We start from the raw sequence: 17,463 nt of genomic DNA, 5'->3' as shown, positions 1-17,463 counted from the left end.
AAACCATGGAAATCCATGCACGGGAAAGTAGTGTTGATACCTTTTCATCATGACTCCAATTCACCCCAAAACAAGAATAGTAGAAAAAGAGGGAAAATGGGTAGAGGACAAAAGCGCACACACCCACCAGAATATTCTTGCAATTAGTACCATGGGGAAGAAATAACGGAAAATCATGATCAATCTTGTCCCGGCACAAAAGTGATTAGCACCAAAAGCTTTTCGTCCTTAACAAAAGCAAAAGGTCAAGAAAACCTTTCTTAGTAAGGCAGCAAACTATCAATGATCATGGGGATGATGTCTTTCCATTTATGATCGTCAGTTCGATTGGACAGTGGACGCTGAGTTTGTGCTCTTCAACAATGGCAAAACAGAGCAAAACAAGGACAATGATTCCCCATGTAAGTCCTAACTCTTAGTCGGCTTATTTGCTGCCAAAAAACGAAAAACACAAAAGCAAGTGTCCCCCATCACATTACATGGACAATGATTTTCTTGAATTGTATGTGATCATGCACGCTTGTCTCCACCAATTTTGGGCGTACTTTTCCTACTCAATCAACGAGGAAAACTATTGCCGGCATAGGACAGAAATAGTTCATCATATTCAGTTAGAGAAATTGGAAAGGAAGAGTTCGATATTAAAGGGGTGGATGAAGATCCTCCGCTCCCATGTATGCTTCTATTTCGCCGCCTCCATTATCCTCAAACTCTGATCCACTGGTTGATAAGTTACAAAACTAATAAATCAGGTATCGATAAGACTTACAAGATGCACTGCTTACAAAAGACTGTTGCGTTCTGCACAAATTATAGTTTTGGAGGTATATGAACAATAGTTCGCTTGGATTGTAGAGAGAAAGGGAAGCTTGTGTGCTACTATTTTTCTGAAGCGGAGGGAGTATCATTCAATCAATTGGGTAATTCAGGGATGAAACTGGAGACATTGTTTCGAAAGAGTATATACCCCATTTTGTGCCTAGTTTATTCCAAAGCGATGATTAACTTGTTACTAGGTTAGGCCAAAAGATGATCAGAAGATGAGCTCTCTTGTCCTTGTGGCTTTGTTTGAGGAAAATGCAATCTCTCATCATTTTGTCTCGCAAACAAACATGTTACATGTCATGTTCTTAATGAGAGAGAGAGAGAGAGAGAGAGAGAGGGTTACTGTAAACCATTGAATAATAGGTGTGACATCGTCCAAAGAGATCTACAGTCAATGATGATGTTAGTTGGCAGTTCATGTCAGAAAAGAAGGAAAGTTGGGAGGGGAGGGGAGCGGGATAAATTTTGCCTAGACCGCTCTATCACATGTTCAATAATGCTCAATGATTGTGATTAATCCGGTCGCCGAACCCTGGTCCATGCTATAATTGCCGGGGAACTTCATACCAGCAATTGGCCTCTGTCAATTAAAAAACTCAGAAATCTGGACGAAAAGAACAAAGAAGGCCCCATCTAGCCTCACTGAATTTGGGCAAAAAAATAGATAAATATAGGTAGCCTCACAGAAATTCCCAACACCGAACCCCATCCGACTAGCTCTACCACAATCAACACACAACATCAACGACAAGATGACGCAAGCATGATGATATGATCTCGTTCTAAAATTGGTCAAGTTAGTAAAATCAACTCATCTGATAAACATTAGCAAATTGAACTGCATATTGTTGATGCCATAGTTCAGCCTAATTTTCCACATTGGTCGAAAAATATAAATGTTAGGCATCTGAAAACAACTACAAGACGGATGATTAGAATAGCAGAAGTGAAATCTACAGTGATCAGCAAACCTAGATCACCCCTTTCTCTCCATCATACTCCTTACCCGTTGCAGAATACGTACAAACTCGTAAAACAATGAAAAATCGAAACCTGGTAAATTCTCGCCATCTGCAGCCGACTTCTGACTAGTAGAGAGAATGCATGGGTTCTGACAAATGAGGAGGTCAAAACCTCCAAACTTAGAAAACAAGTTCTCGAGCTTGCTAGTGGTCAGCCTCTGTATGCCGTCAATCTGCATCAATTCCCCAGTTTGCTCACTATTACCCCACCATCGCCTTAGAATTCTGCGTCTTGTTTCCGAGGTCTCTATGGAGACTACACCTTTCAAACGGATGCCAAGCCGATGCAAGGCTACTTCGGCTCCGCCGATTCCACTAAAAATGGATAGCACAGTCAGTCCATCAGGGAACATCGACTTTAACACAGATAGATGATACCCTAAGACATCTGTCTGGAAACAGTGCCTAAGGGATTCCAGTCTCTCATTTAAGTTAATGTCATCGAAGTGAGTATGATTTAGCGGGTAGCCAAGGATGGATTCCAAATGGTGAGGCTCTACCGGTGCCAATTTGTATTGACCAACCCAAATAAGGTTTCGGGCTCGACAGTGATGAAGGATGTCCCTTTGCTGTTCAGACGAAAGCAACCCTCGCGAATCTGTCAGAACTCTACCAAGTCTATCACACAAAGGCGACAGGCCACTTGTTTCAGGATTAATGCAGCTCAACTGTTTCCGTGTATCCCATGATGGCCACCATCTTTTTGTATGTGGTATTGCATTCTCGATGGTCATTGGCGGCTTGGGTAGTATATGAGATCTATTTTCTGTTGGAAGGTTGTGCACGTAGCCTTCCTTCCTAGTCAATGCGGAAAAGTACTGACTATTCACAAATTCAGGCTCAAGCGCATACAAGAACTGAGAAACTTTTGCCCAAGACTCCTGAGAAAGGTTGACGACACTCCCATAAAAGAAATACGGAGGTTTCGCTACCACTTGATCAAGGCCTTTGGAAGGATTCGATCCAAATGATTTGTTTGTGACGATTCCAGTGTATTCAGTGCCGGCTTTTCGTTCAGACAATGTAGATCCGAGGCAAGAGCTAGAGTCATCAGTAGACTCTCGCTTTGGCCTTTTCCCCTTACGAATGTCCTCAAAGTCAAATCGCCTACAGTTAGATACAGCATCTGGAAAGTCATCAAAATTCTCTTCTTTTGGCCTCTTTCCTTGAAGACCATCCCTGTTGTCATAACTAGACTGTGATGAGGCATCTGCACCAAAATCCTCGGTTTTTACAGTTGTAAGACCATATGAGTTGCTTCTCACGTGATTCTTCATCTCTATACCATGATATTCTTCATAGTTTGTGATATGCCAGTAATTTTCACGGAAACAAGAAGAAGAATGCTGCACCAAACAAACAAAACAGTGAACTCATATTTCAGAACAGATCATTAATACAAGTTTCCACTGGCATGTCAGCGACCAAGTAATGTTCAAAATCCAAGAATCGATACATTGTTCTTCCCTCAGGGACACAACTCTGAACATGCTCTAACAGAATTAAAAGGCAACAAAACCAAATCCAAAGTTAAGAAAGTGGTGATCTAACTGCATGAGGAACATCTTTTAAACATAATCTTTCTGTTCATTCGTCCAAACAAGAGGGTAAACTTAAACAAAATAAAATGAACATTAGAAAATCAAATCACCTTATCTTTCTGAACAAACTTTCCAGCAAGTGGACCAGCAAGAATTGACTCAGCAAGTTCATCAATTGAAACTTCCGTACCTGAAAGGAAAAAGATATCTCAATGGTTAGCATGCATATGGGGTGACATGTGACAGCCAATTGAAAAGTCAGTTTGATTGATACATTGACTTTCAACAGGATCAGCATACTAGCTGGCTAACGACAAAGATATTAACCTCCTGAATATTGCATCTGGTGTTATCTAAAAGGAAAGAAGAAAAGTATAGAAACATTTCGCACCCACAAGGACCAGACAAAATGGTTATCCAATCTTGGGTTGGAAGACTAAAGCCAAGTGTCAGCAAATAGGCTCCAGGGGGAAAAAGAGGCAGAATTGTGCTTTTAGTGCACATGGTTCTGGATGCTTCACACTACCTGAGTCCAGGGAGAGAACTCATAGGCTGATATATAAGATGAGCCCACGAAAGGGACATCCAAATTTTGATCTAGCATAAAATTCAGACTCAGGCCAGATTTTTAATAAGCCCGCCCCATGGATCCCAATCACCTGTCATGAGATTCCGTTCTTTCACTTTCCACCTAAACTATACTCACATGTCAAAGCATTGAGAAAGCCTTTTCAAAACCTTTTTTTCCAAATTAAACATGTTTATCTTCGCCTAACTTCAATACTTTCATAAATGTCATTCACAAACTGCTCACCGAATCTCTCAAATGCAGATGACACTTCATTCTCAGAGAAACCCATTTCAAGCAACCTGAGTGTCTTATCCATAGTCCCGAACAATTTCTCATCATTATTCTCCTGCAGAAAACATTATTAAAGCAGCACCAATCAATGCCGAGGAAAAAAAAACTGTAATAAATATGTCAGACATGTTGAATGTGATAAAGACACCTAGATCTGCAGCTTTAAATCTCTAAATTCCAACTTGTGGTTTCTACATGGTTCATAAAAACACGATGCCATCATAATCCCGATTGATTTGGTTTAGAGTTGGGCTGTTACAATACAAAATATAACAATATACAGCAGCATATATCTATTAAATATACGACTAACAGGGCCAAGCACGACACTTAAAAGTGCAAAATGACACATACAGATGATGCACAACAATGTTGAACTCTTTGCTGTTCATGGGAGAGGATGTAGAGTACTCAACACAGCTTTAAAGGGACAAGGAGAATACTCGCAGAGGTCCTCATTGCACCAATCACATTCGCTAATCTTTGCCATAAGCATCACATTAATATATTGATGACTCTATCGCTAAATAACCACGAAAAACAATTTCCTACTGTTGAAACAACTTTTCCTTCCACAAATTTATGTAAGAAATGTTCACAAAAACTTATTTCAAGCACTCATCTTTAAGCTTCCCCTCGCGTGTACACCGAACCTTACACATGAGACATGAGATGCGGATTTAACAACTGGGGGACAAACAGGAGTAATAGACATAATAACAAAAGGGTGTCAAGATTCGAACTTTCGACCCAAAGTCAATCGTCATGTTGAACCGCCATTTTTTCCAAAACCCCGAGCTGTCAGACAACGTGATCTATATGGTATATATCTTAACGAATACACAGCAATCGGGCATCTAATCTTGCATAACAACTTCACCTCAATATTATCTTCATTGTTATTAGTTCTATCAGTTGTGCCCTTTCTAAACTTTTCAGCTATTTGGGCAGCAACAATGAAGTCCACCATCTCATCAACGGTTGCATTTTCACCTATCAAAACCAAGAAAGAAGTCATCTAAACAAGAAAACAGCATAGGACCAGGAAATATAAGAAGACAAGTGCCATTGCTTCTTTGACCAAAAACGAAAAGAGCCATTGCTTCCTACAGAAACTGTCCAATTGTCAGACAAGTTGCATACAAGAACATCTATAGGCAGAAAATGCTCAAGGATGTCATATATCTGGAAACTTACCCTGAAAGGGTCTGTGAAATGGTAAATGAATATGATTGAAAGAGAAAAAGCACTCGTCAAAATTAGCATCACATTAGCTGAGAACTAATTTGAGTGCTGAGAACAAGCATTTTATTGATAAACCATCTAGAAAGTGCCACAAATTTCAAAGATCCCAGAGTTAAATGGTGCATAATGCAAACAAAAGGGCGACGTCCATGTCTGAAAAGAGTTGAATCCTTGAAAAAACATAACTATGTACGAAAGAATTTTGTGTATGTATTCACTAGCAACACCTTCCCTTCTGACTCAGGTTAACAATTGCTTGTAATCTCCATGGCAGAATATACCAAATTACTGTCTTCCAAATACGGTATAATCCTTTTTAACATTTTAGACCACAAAACTTGTGCTTTCATTAGATCTTATTTCCAGTAATTCTTTTTGTATGAGGGTAAGCTTCAGACACAGTGGGTATGCACCGTGCATACAGGTGCATTGCAGGCACATCCTTGGCATGCTTGTGTGTGGGTACACAGGACATAGATAGATACGGATACGGATAAACCTAAAATGAAAAAAAAACATTCGTGCAAAAATAGATATTGTAAAGGTTTTGTTTCTTCTCGACAAGGATTTCAATTAAACCCATCGATAATTGCATTAATATTGCACGATGGAAAAGTGCAGCAGAAGTCCTAAACGTTTTTGTCCACGGCTAATTGACCCATAAATGTATAAATTTTTGCAAATTGAGTCCTGTAAGCTTAATATTGGTCAATTTCTCAGGGAATGAACATTTTCCAAAAAGGTTTAGGACTAAACTAACCAGAATTAAATGCTTACAACTCAATTGACCAACTAAAATGTTCAGCACTTATTTGCGCTTATCCCATTGCACAACATTAATTTCTAATGCACTGACATCAAGAAGAACCTGGAAAGTGATTACTTCCTTTTCACATGAAGACAGCAATATCATGATGTAGAATAAACAGCACAAGAAAGAAAACATAAAGCGACCACAAGACTTTCAGGAAATTTTACGCACCAAGCCTAGCAAACGCAAAATCAATATCCTTCGCAGAGAAATGCATCATCTGCAATGACGCCCTTTTTTCATCATAGACTCCCCCAACAAAGACAGATTCCTGCATGAGAGCAATAACAGAGTTAATGCAAATTCTATCTAATTTGAATATCATGAATAGAGGCGCATAACCATGACCACCATACCAGATCATAACATTCTTGGATGGCAAGCTAAAGTACCAAGACAGTTGAGAGCGCTTAAAGTACCAGTTCCACAGCAGACTTACATTGTATCACTCAACCGTGACATTAATATGGAAAAAAAATCAGAAGTATCCAATCTAGATGATGATTGAAAATTTTTCAGTAATTCGTAGGTAAAGGATAGATAGAGGCCAATTATTACTGCATGTTTTACCTCTTTTGGTTCGATAACTGTTGAAAGTTCTGGATGACTGGTCGCATCATCATCATCATCGAACAAGCAATCCAGCGAATCTGAAGATTCAGACTTTGATTTCTGATTACCCTAGTTAAGACAAAGCATGTCAACTTCAATAGAAGCTAAAACATCTATAGTTGATGAACATCATTTTCACATTTCTTCTTAAGACAATGGAAAATTCTCATTCCATATACTCGCATGGACAACAACCTCATAAGTCCTGGGACTAAGTCATGTACACAGTACTTCCTTATTTCCATTTATGTCACCTTGCTGATTGAACAAATAGATGGAGACTGAAATTGATCTCTGAGTAAAAAGAAGGGAACAATGTCCAGAAGTCTCTGAATAATGTATAGTTGGCTCATAATGTACTTTGGGCGGTGCCGCTACCATAAAGTTTCTTGTGCTTTTGAGTCAAGCACCACAATCCAGTGGGGCAGAGTCTAAATACCATATATAAACATGCGATGGGACAGGAATGGTCGGCCAGGCCAGACTATCAGTCCACAGCATGAGCCCAGCATGCTCATTTCTGTGGAAAAGTCCAAGGCCTAAAAGATATTAGATTGGGAATGTCGTATGCTTCATCCATTCTTTAAAGCTTCTACAAGGATCAGCACTAGCAGATCCTAGAGATTTTCAGACGCCTGTCAGCTCTTCTGCCACCAGACATCAAGGAAAGTCGGCAAACATGCATGTGCACATTTGTACACAAACCCATGGTCTAATCAATCTTTCACAATATCTTTTCCACTCACAATTGGCATCCTCAGCATTCATTTTTGCACTCATCATCAGAAAAGCCATTTTTAAATACTCATTTCCAGCATTTTTTTCTGCTACATATTACAATTTCAAGCTCACATTTAGTGAAGAAAAACTTCCTTCAAAATGATAACTACATAGCGATGTGAAAGTTTCAAGTCATAATCAACAATTGATATATCTTGCTTTAAGCACTTTCATAAATCCCGACACAGAATTTAAGCAATTAAAAGAAGTCAATAGAGTTACCAATAGTCACCTTTGCAGTTTGGTGCTCATCACAACATGTGAATTTCACCACTCATTCTCCAGGAAATAAAGTCATGAGTAGATCAACTTAACCCTTTTATAAATATTTGGTAAGGGCTTATTTTTAGTGACTTGAAGAGGAAGTGTTCGCAGAGCAATGTAGGGGACTTGTTCAAGAGGAAAGCTAACAGGGTAAATATGAGAGAGCAGTATAAAGATGCAAACATTTTCCAAAGATTGATAAAATGCAAGTAACTAGAGAGCATAGATTGTGTTGAAGTATTATCCCACATCGATTGACAACGGGTCCTAAATGCTCTTTATATTCATGTGGTCTCCATCCACCTAATAGCTTAAGCTTTTGGGCTGGACTTTCTAACATGGTATCAGAGCCAATACTATCCCTTTCGCAAATGTGCGTGGTAAAAATTCCATGTGAATGTGCGATGTCAAAATTTCATGTGTTGCTCGTAATCCGGCTTGCACGTGAGTGGGGGTGTTGAAGTATTATCCCACATCGATTGACAACGGGTCCTAAATGCTCTTTATATTCATGTGGTCTCCATCCACCTAATAGCTTAAGCTTTTGGGTTGGACTTTCTAACAGATTGATAATATGCAAGTAACTAGGAAATTTCGCTATATTCATATGCAAAAAACCAAAGCAACAGAAAGACAAAGAAACAATCAAGTTTTAAGCCCGTTGAGCATAAAGCTAATGCTTTAGAAACTTCCGAAAATAAAGAACAAAATTTGAATTACTCTTTGCTACACAAAGAACAGCACATCATTGAGATGTATATTATTTCACTTACTGAATATCCTATGAGAGTCTCTAGTATCAAGTCAACAGACTCGTCCCCCAGATTCCCACCTAAATCATGGAGAAGAAGCTCAAGCATCAAATGTCAGCGTAAGTATTCCTAGCACAAATCTGGCATGGTCATTAGTACATAAAAGATGAAAAAAAAAGAAGAAAAAAAACAGACATAACAACTGATCCAAGGCAAAAGCCTGTAGCATACTTACAGTATTCAAATCTTTTTTTTCTAATTTTTTGGGTAAAGCGTTAGCTCAATCCTTTACCATTGCTCACAGGTACCCGAGAACTTTCAAATAGGATAACACGTGAGATTTAGAGTTACATAGTCTGACCACGTACATACCCCTTTCTCTAATTACTTTGTCAACAAGAGATGGTTTGAAGCCCATTCCGATGAAAAGCGATCTCAAATTGCTTCCAGATGAACTTGCGCCATCATTCTGTAACCATAAATGGAGAGAAATCATGAATCCTGGTATAGCAAGGCTAGCAGATAACGAAGAAGTTGAAAACGTAAGAAGATAAATGGACATAGTGGACAAAATAGAAACTGAAGAACTATGATGTTGCTTATTGACAGAGATCGACCTCGGTGCAGTCCTAGTATAAAGGGGGTGAGGAAGGAGAGAAAAGGGTCAATTATGGTTTTAGGCTTTTAACCCTGACAATCCCACGGGAAAGGCCAGAAAATTTGACACGGTTATTTCATTTAGGACTTAACAAAAGTACTCTATTGCAGTGTATTTCCTTGACAATAAATTTCAGCTCAGTTCAGGGGACCTTAAATAATAGAGATACATACCCAAATCGGGTCTTAGAAATGCGTAGCTGAATAAAGATGAGCAGCAGCAAAATGGAAAATGAGACGGGTGCAGGGTGAAATATATATTCGTAATAGCAAGGCCATACCCCCGTATGCCTCGCATAGATGGTCTGCGGCGGTAACTCCACATCCAAAACCTCGGGCTTCGGCACTACATCTCCGGTTGCTTCATGATCAAAGGTACTATCCACATAATTAGGTAAGTCGACCTACAAAAAAAGTTAATAAGCACATACAGCATGAGCTAAATTCAACTCTACCATTCTTGTTGGACCGCACAGTAAACGATTCCGATACTAACCATCTTGAAGTATTCCAGTGGAGGGCAACCTAGGATGAAAAGATACTTTTAATCACCACGAGCCGCCGGCCATGCGTCACCTTGAACCGACCACGAAATCAGCTTAAAATTGAAAAAAAAAAAAAAAAACTCTCCAAAGAAGCAAAACAACAAGTCTCGTGTTGGGAATTTAAACACAACCATAACCCACCATGTAGCTCCGAAACGTAAATGCAGCACTTTCGAGAACACGAAATCTCACTTCTGAATTGCCAATGAAAAGGAGAAAATCCTAACGATCCAGCCGCAGGCAATTATCATGCAAGAGTTTCCCGAAGAGCAGTTCGCTCCCCCGGTTTAATTAGGCCAACGCATGAAATTCCACGAGAGAACGGACACTCCACACCACAAGACGATCAGCAGTAAGAAAAAAAAAAATAACTGCAGATTACAGCCGATTCCCGAGCTGATCGAGCCGGAAAAGAGATGAACTAATCACACCGAAGCACGAAGAATCGGGAGAAACGGACGATCGGACCAAAGGAAAAGAGCAGCGGGAAGAAGCCGCGCGCGCCTACGGAATGCGGACGGAAAACAAGGACGGGGAGCATGCCTGGCCGGCGATTCTCACCGGAGAGACCTGTACAGGCGGCGGCGGCGGCGGCGGCGACGGCGGCGTGCGGCGGAGGGCTCGTCGGGAGAGGCGGTCTCCGAGCTGAGGCCGACGCGAGACTCGGAGGGGGACTGCGAGAGCGAGCGAAAAGCGAGAGTTGGAGCGAGAAATGGTGGTGAGGTGTCAGCTTTTGAAACGGAACGAGAGTCCGCACGGAAACCGTCAGCCAGTGCAAAAAAAAAAAAAAAAACAAACACGCTCGGCTTCACTGGTACGGCCGATTTGTTTTAGCGGAATTCCTAAACTACCCCCTAGAGGAAGCGACAGCGAGTTGAGCCCCCTGGTAATTTCGTCTTTTCGGCTCCGTGACCATTGTCGCCGTTTCGGGCAGATTCCATTTCAACAGTGACCGAGGTCGATCGTACTTGTCGGCAGTAATTTAACTTCGCGACCGGACCGTAACTTTTCTACAGTTGTAATTAGGAACTTACTTTTCCGAGCAGTAGTAATCTATCGATAAAGTTCGTACTACGAATATGCTAACGCTCGACAATTAACCGATAGGACAATAAAATTGTCGGAAGCGATGGCAATTTCGATTAGTAATTATCCTTACCGATTGATATTGTCGTGACAAGCCTTTTGTAAATGACGACTCGGTGACCATCATTTACCTTAAAGTCTCGTAAGATTAACAATCGTGTCTTTGACTTAATCATAAATCTCGTGTTTCCTTATCTATTAACTTAATTCGACGACGGTAACATCCCTTCACGGTTCCCAAACCTAAAGTCCCCATTGGTTAGTAATTATTCTCATGCCTTATCTTTCTTAATCAGTAGTAACATCGGCACTCTTCTAATTAGCAATTTTCCTTAAATGCAAGTCTCCGTCATTTCAAAATCATTTGACCGTTGAAATTTTTCCTTTTGACCCAAATGTTCAAGATTGCATACGGCGTCGATCTTGTAAATCGTTGGACTTGACCATAAAATTTTCCCTTATCTACGACTTCCATTTCGAAATCCAGAGAATGAAAACATATCATCTCAATTTGAAAAAATTACGAAAATTTTGGTGTGATCCTACACGTCGATACGCACCATCCTCTCGATCAAAGATCCTAGTTCCGTTCCTACCATTGCCACAGCTTGCTCCGACACATTCATGAGCAAGAGCTCGAACGCAAATGCCCACACATTTGCCATCATCGAATAAACTGCAGAAGTAATTGTCTTGCACCCAACCTCCATCATCATCGTTATCGTCCGACAATTCTCACGGAAATGCACAGAAGCATTGTCAACATCTTAATGTAAGGACAGGACTTGACATAAAGAACTCCCCATTTCCATTGACTTCAGGACAACTTGTTCGCCTGTATGGTTGACTAAGATCAGTTAGTAACATCAGTTCAGCAATTATACAGTCAGTAGATACACACACACACACACACACACACACACACATATATATATATAGAGAGAGAGAGAGAGAGAGAGAGAGAGAGAGATTATAGAATGCTAAAGAGAGGACCTTGAGAGATATGATTAGCACTGAACAAACTACTCCAGACAAGCTACATTAAGTCAACACAACCGGAAGATCCAAAAGGTAAGTGGCAAGAAAAGAAAATCTGTTGTATCTTTTGATATATTGTTAGAAAGAAGCTTAAAAACGCAAAAGTATGCGTCCCCCCATGATTCTGAAGCAAGAACCACCCCCCCACAAAAAAAAGAGCGAAAACATCAATTAGACTTTCGACCGATACAATTTAATCGCAGCAAATGAAACGGGGGGTTAAAAGAACGACAGGAACAATCTAAAACGGACACTTCAATAATCAGCAATGATCATGACACTGAATGCATCTTCGGGGCTCAGGACGATGGCAACCGCATACGCGTGCTCCTAGAGGGTAAAATATTTCGAATCAATATTTCAAATCGTGAAAATCTCTGTGTGATCATTTTCGTGGACCGCCTTTGGAAGCACCTTCTCTTTCTGCCTGGAGCGCTCTAGGATCAAGTGGAATTGTCCCCACAGTTAAAGAACTCGAAGATTCATTGAATCCATTGACTTTAACAGGCATTGAACCAACAGTGACGACTTCCGTTTGCGCAGTTTCGACTTTGGCAGCTCCAGTGGCACTGCTCACATATGCCTGATCAGCCTGCTTTGGGTTGATGGTGAGTGAACCAATCTTCAGACTAGATACTCCATCATCTTTGTGTTCCAGTAATTTCTGCTCATCAGATCTTCCAGTAGTAGCACTTCCACCGGCAACATTGGTATTTAGAAAGACCTGCTCAGTATCCGAAATGGGATTCTTCCTCGTACTGTTTAGGTCTTTCGGCTCAATAATTTTCCCTTCACGTTGGGGCTCATTGACGATATTATACAATCTCCGCGGAGGTTCTAAGGTAGGTACGGCAAATGTAGTGTGAAAACTCCTCATTAGTAGCCTAGCTCTCTCTTCCTGCATCATTTTCTGCCGATTTTCGTAGTACATAAAGTCATCCAGCAAAGATGTCTTCAAGCTATGATTCTTGAATATTTTAAGCATCTCCAGACCCTGCTTATGCATAATCTGCACAAAATTCGTATCAAGAATGAGCACCATGTTTCGTTGACAATACCCGACACAGAACTACGGAAATAAACCTGTAAGAAAATATGGGATCTACAAGCAACAAAGTTAAGCAAAACAATATGGTCCAGTCTAGATGCCCTATGGCCAGTGGAATGTAAACAAGCAAGTACACCTACAAACAATGCCCTCACCATATATTAAGTGCCTCCAAATAAATATTTTAGCACATTCATTTGCAGTTGCTTTTATATAAACCAGGAGCGTTATATGAATACGATGATGGAACTTAGCTATGAAGAAGAAAATTCATCAAGCCATCGAGACCAAGACATGAGACGGGTTAACAGAGGAAGAGCAAGAAATACAACTACAACCTGTGTAACCTGTTATTTGACAACAAGAAAAGGGGCCACTGACTAGCAGTTAATAGGAAGTAAGATATACGGCCAGGAGAAACCTAATACCTCTTGCGTATCCCTGCTATTAGTGACTGGCTTGTTCTCATTGTTCTCTAAGATGATATGCCTAAAGGCACCATTTTGCACATCTTTAATGATGTGCCACTTGACATGAAAGCTGCCAGTCCATTTATCTTGTTGCCAAAAGTCCATATCCTTGTGAAAATCCACTGGTCCAACCATCTCTGCAACACCACAGAATTGACCGCTGGCATTAACCTGCAAACGGGCTCTAATCAGCACTACGAAATAAGAAGCCCGGTTGGGGGTTGGGACATTCTGGTAGAAATCTGTCGGCAAAGCACTCAAAGAAAAGAAAAACTCACAAGTATTAAGACACCTTTGACATTTGAAAAGAAAACGAAACTGGGAAATTCTTCAAAACAACGTGCAACTCACCGAGAAAAATAAGAAGATAGGGCAGCTTTTACTTTTCTCTGCAGCTATCTTCTGTGCATCTTCATAAGCACTCTGCAGCTTCTTGTTTCCATGAGGAGTGGACGACCAAACACTATACTTTATGCTCCTGTGCACATCATCCTCGCTGTATGACTTTATCACAAAGAACTTGGCATCCTCATAGTCAACAGAGAAATCATCTTTATTATTATACTGGTCGGTATCAATAATGATGATCCCCTGCGCATTACTATCTCCTGCCTTGGTTGTGTATGCTCTAACAGCCAGCTGACTTTTAGATCTGCTGGTTCGAGGACCCCTATTTTGTTCACCCTGAGCATCTAAAGGGCCACTAGCATTTTCCTGCGCTCTGCCAAGATGTAATCTCGGTCGAGGTTTTTCCACTGCACCCCATCCATAAGCACTTGAACCAAAGTCAGAAAAACCAACCTTTAGCTGGTTACGGTGAGACGGAACCTTGCCACTAAAGTTATTATCTACATGCTGAATGGTGCTGGATGTGGTTCTACCCTGCACAGAGAGAAGAAAATTTAGACCAGAAAAGACACTGGCAATGCAGGAACATCCTGCAAGGTGCTTTTCTCAAATTACAAGTCCATCAGCAGCAAGAAATGGCACTTACCTGATATACTCGTGATGAAGTAGAATTTGAAACACTTGCAGAAGAAACGCTTCCATAGGTGACAGTTGGTTTTCCATGACCAACATTCTCTCTCGAAGCTTCCGAAGGCCTGTTAAGAGAATTCGCTGGATTGGAAGAATTTTTAGTAGAGTTCCTACCGAATGTTGTTGATGCAGAGCCACCGTTATTTTTTAAACCTCTTGCATCAGGTCTAGAGATAGTCCCAGCCCCCGGGTGTGACAAGGCTTCAGGAGAATTGACATCCGGTTGAACAAGAATGGGAATATAGGCAGGTGAAGAAGCAGAATTATGATAAGGGGATAAAGGGTAGTACTGTTGGGCCCCCACAAGTGGGCCTTCAACACCTATCATAGCACCAGGTATGTAAGGGTTGTATGGGTTGTATGGAGACTCCGCATATCCATAGCTAGGTGAATAATATACATAAGGCAAACTTTCAGATTGTACACCCTGCAGCAGCCCAAGCTCAAGTCAGCATAATGTATGAAGAGATAACATTCTGGCTTTATTTTATTTGTTTCTTACTTTCCCTGACTGGAAACAGAGTGAACAGGCAGAGTAGGAAGGAGGGAAGAACTTACAGTATATTGGACATCAGGACCATCTATACCAAAAACTCTATTATGGTCCTCCCAATCATTTGGTGTTCCAAATCCTGGATATTCAGAGCAAAAGCAGTTCACACATTAGCAACCACCAAAAGCAATGGCAATTGGCATATAACAACAGATGGATTTCCGTGTCACCTGTACAATAATAACCATAGTTGGCGGTGGGATAATACATGCCCTGATCAACAACAAACTCAGGGGCTCCTTCATTATACATGCTTTCTACTCGTTCAAAATGTGGATTTGCAATCAGCTGATTTGTTTCGGTATTTTGAATCTGGAAGAAAGAAATAAGCATAAGTATAATGCGAATGGCACAAGAATCCTAACAGCCCTGTCAGATATGAAGGAGTGCATATCATAATAATAAGAATAAACTTTTTATTTGACATTTGAATGACAGTAGCAAAATAAATCCATGGAGCTCAAGTACCAGATAAGTTTCTGCATTCCCATGTTCATTGATATTGTGCAAATCCATCCCAGAACTGCAACCTGCGTAGCAGAAGACAGGATAAAAAATAAGCACACATTAACTCTCAACAACTTGAACAGCAAAGAAAAGGAGTTAAGAATTGTCATATTTAAACAGGCTCATGCACACAAATAATAACGAAAGCTACTGGGAGAAGCTAAGTCACACGAACTTCTACCAAGTCAAACAAGTATCGATTCTGACCCAAAAAAGAAAAAAGAAAAAACAAGCATCAACAACTGGAACAAATTCCCAGAGAAAGATGAACGAGTCCCGCCAAGTCAAGTCATACTCCATGCCCAGGTAGGAAAAGCCAGCGCAAAGAGATACCAGAACACTGAATAAGTATCTTCAATTGAAAAAAAGCCCATTCCTTATCAACATAGCATCAAAGTATTCCCACTGAAATTGGAGCCAGCAGATACTCCAGGGTCCGGACTCGTAAGCTAATTCCAAGATTAGTATCATGAATTTAGCAGGTTTCAGGATGCAGATGCAGCCCCATTCGAAACGCCCATTTGTTTTAAGAGCACAAAATAATCCTTCCAATTACACACCAACTATCTCCAGATCAAGGGGAAAAAAGAAACACAGAGAGAACCACATGGACCATAGAGAATCGAGGCGAAGAAAAGACAGAACAAAAGCATCGAAGGGCCCTCCTACTAGCACAACCCGGAGATACTAAAGCGAATTCACATCTGCAATCCGAACCACTTCACAAAGAAAACCACGGAATTCGCTACGCAGTCGAGACTCTTTACACTGGTCCCGAGAATTCCCTCCAAAAACACAAACCTATTAGAATTGGCATCCAACAATCGCCCCTACGCTTCAACACCACTCACAGCACACCGCGTCAACAACACTTCTTCACCGAGCTCTCACCAACTCCAATTAGATAATTTCTCGATAAATCTCAAAATTAAAACCCCCCCGAGCAAGCAGAAACAGACAGACCGACGCCGCGAAAAAGCAGCTCGGAGAACGCGAGAAAGGCACGCATGCAGCCCCCCCCCCCCCCCCCCCACATAGATCCCCCAACCCTCGCCGGACGCGAATTCGATTCGCCACGCCACGAATTCGAGCTCACGGCGCAAACGGCGACCGCTCGGAAACAACAGCCAACAGACACGCGAGCGAGGGGGGAGAGGGACTCACCGGAGAGCGGAGGAGGGAGGGTGGGCGAAAGGGGGCGGAAATCAGGCCGCGCTCGACCTAGGAGCTCCCTGGGAGGCCGGAGATGGAGGAATCGACGAAGATTCGGGGCCCCAGCGACATCCTCCGGGCCCACGGTTTTCCCCGCCTGAACGCCGAACGAAGGAACGGGAAACCCTAGGGAATCGCCATGGACGCGAGCTCGAAGGAGGAGGAGAAGAGAGAGAACGAGGAGAGGGAGGGAGAGAGACGAGAGAGAGATGCCCGAGATGTGAGTCTGGGGAGGTGTGAATGTGTTATGCGAGAAGCACCTTCTTCCCTTTTTTTCCACCATCTTCTTTTTTTTTCCCTTTTTCTTTTTATTTAAAAAGAAAAAGAAAAGAAGAAGAGGGGGAAAATTTCTTTTAATTAAAAGAATTCGAGATTTTTCTTTCGAAATTCGTGGCGTCGTTTAGAGTTTTTTCCTTTTCTTTTGGGTGCGCGTTAAGGGACCCCCCCCCGCCCCCACAAGGGAGAGGCCCGCGACGCACCGGATCCCCGCCCGTTCGATCCTCCCCGGGGGTGGGCCCGGGGAAATACCGAAAACGCCCTCGGGTTGGCGCCGGAATTGCGGCGCTGCCACCGGAGCGTGAAGGAGACTTGCGGA

At 41.6% G+C, this 17,463-nt stretch overlaps 2 protein-coding genes across 5 annotated transcripts; both read right to left on the bottom strand.

Annotated features, from left to right (window-relative positions):
• Window positions 1–1,622: 1,622 nt before the first annotated feature.
• Window positions 1,623–10,673, bottom strand: LOC115690622 (probable inactive DNA (cytosine-5)-methyltransferase DRM3). Of its 4 annotated transcripts, none has more exons than XM_056312461.1 (11): window positions 10,460–10,673; window positions 9,868–9,947; window positions 9,653–9,775; window positions 9,087–9,183; window positions 8,736–8,794; window positions 6,877–6,987; window positions 6,478–6,577; window positions 5,131–5,243; window positions 4,203–4,305; window positions 3,499–3,578; window positions 1,623–3,193 (listed from the first exon to the last, which is right to left on the bottom strand). In XM_056312461.1, the coding sequence occupies exons 2-11, from the start codon at window positions 9,868–9,870 to the stop codon at window positions 1,802–1,804; spliced, it is 2,181 nt and encodes a 726-aa protein (XP_056168436.1). In that variant the 5' UTR covers window positions 9,871–9,947; window positions 10,460–10,673; the 3' UTR covers window positions 1,623–1,801. The 4 variants fall into 4 exon arrangements, with proteins under 4 accessions (XP_056168436.1, XP_030472895.1, XP_056168437.1 ...); XM_030617035.2 differs by having other exon boundaries at window positions 10,478–10,673; XM_056312462.1 differs by lacking the exon at window positions 10,460–10,673 and adding an exon at window positions 10,058–10,410.
• Window positions 10,674–11,972: 1,299 nt separating this feature from the next.
• On the bottom strand, window positions 11,973–17,053 carry LOC115690623 (YTH domain-containing protein ECT4). Its single transcript, XM_030617036.2, has 8 exons — window positions 16,821–17,053; window positions 15,618–15,679; window positions 15,320–15,461; window positions 15,155–15,228; window positions 14,553–15,023; window positions 13,910–14,440; window positions 13,517–13,729; window positions 11,973–13,049 (listed from the first exon to the last, which is right to left on the bottom strand). Exons 2-8 carry the CDS (start codon window positions 15,663–15,665, stop codon window positions 12,426–12,428), a joined length of 2,103 nt encoding a protein of 700 aa, XP_030472896.1. The 5' UTR covers window positions 15,666–15,679; window positions 16,821–17,053; the 3' UTR covers window positions 11,973–12,425.
• Window positions 17,054–17,463: the final 410 nt, after the last annotated feature.

This window comes from Syzygium oleosum, unplaced genomic scaffold (genome assembly GCF_021117445.2).
Source record: "Syzygium oleosum isolate NSW1041296 unplaced genomic scaffold, Sole_v2.1 Sole_v2.06, whole genome shotgun sequence".
NCBI lineage: Eukaryota > Viridiplantae > Streptophyta > Magnoliopsida > Myrtales > Myrtaceae > Syzygium > Syzygium oleosum.
Note: the sequence above shows the minus strand (reverse complement) of the source record. Positions and strands in the feature narration are given on the sequence as shown.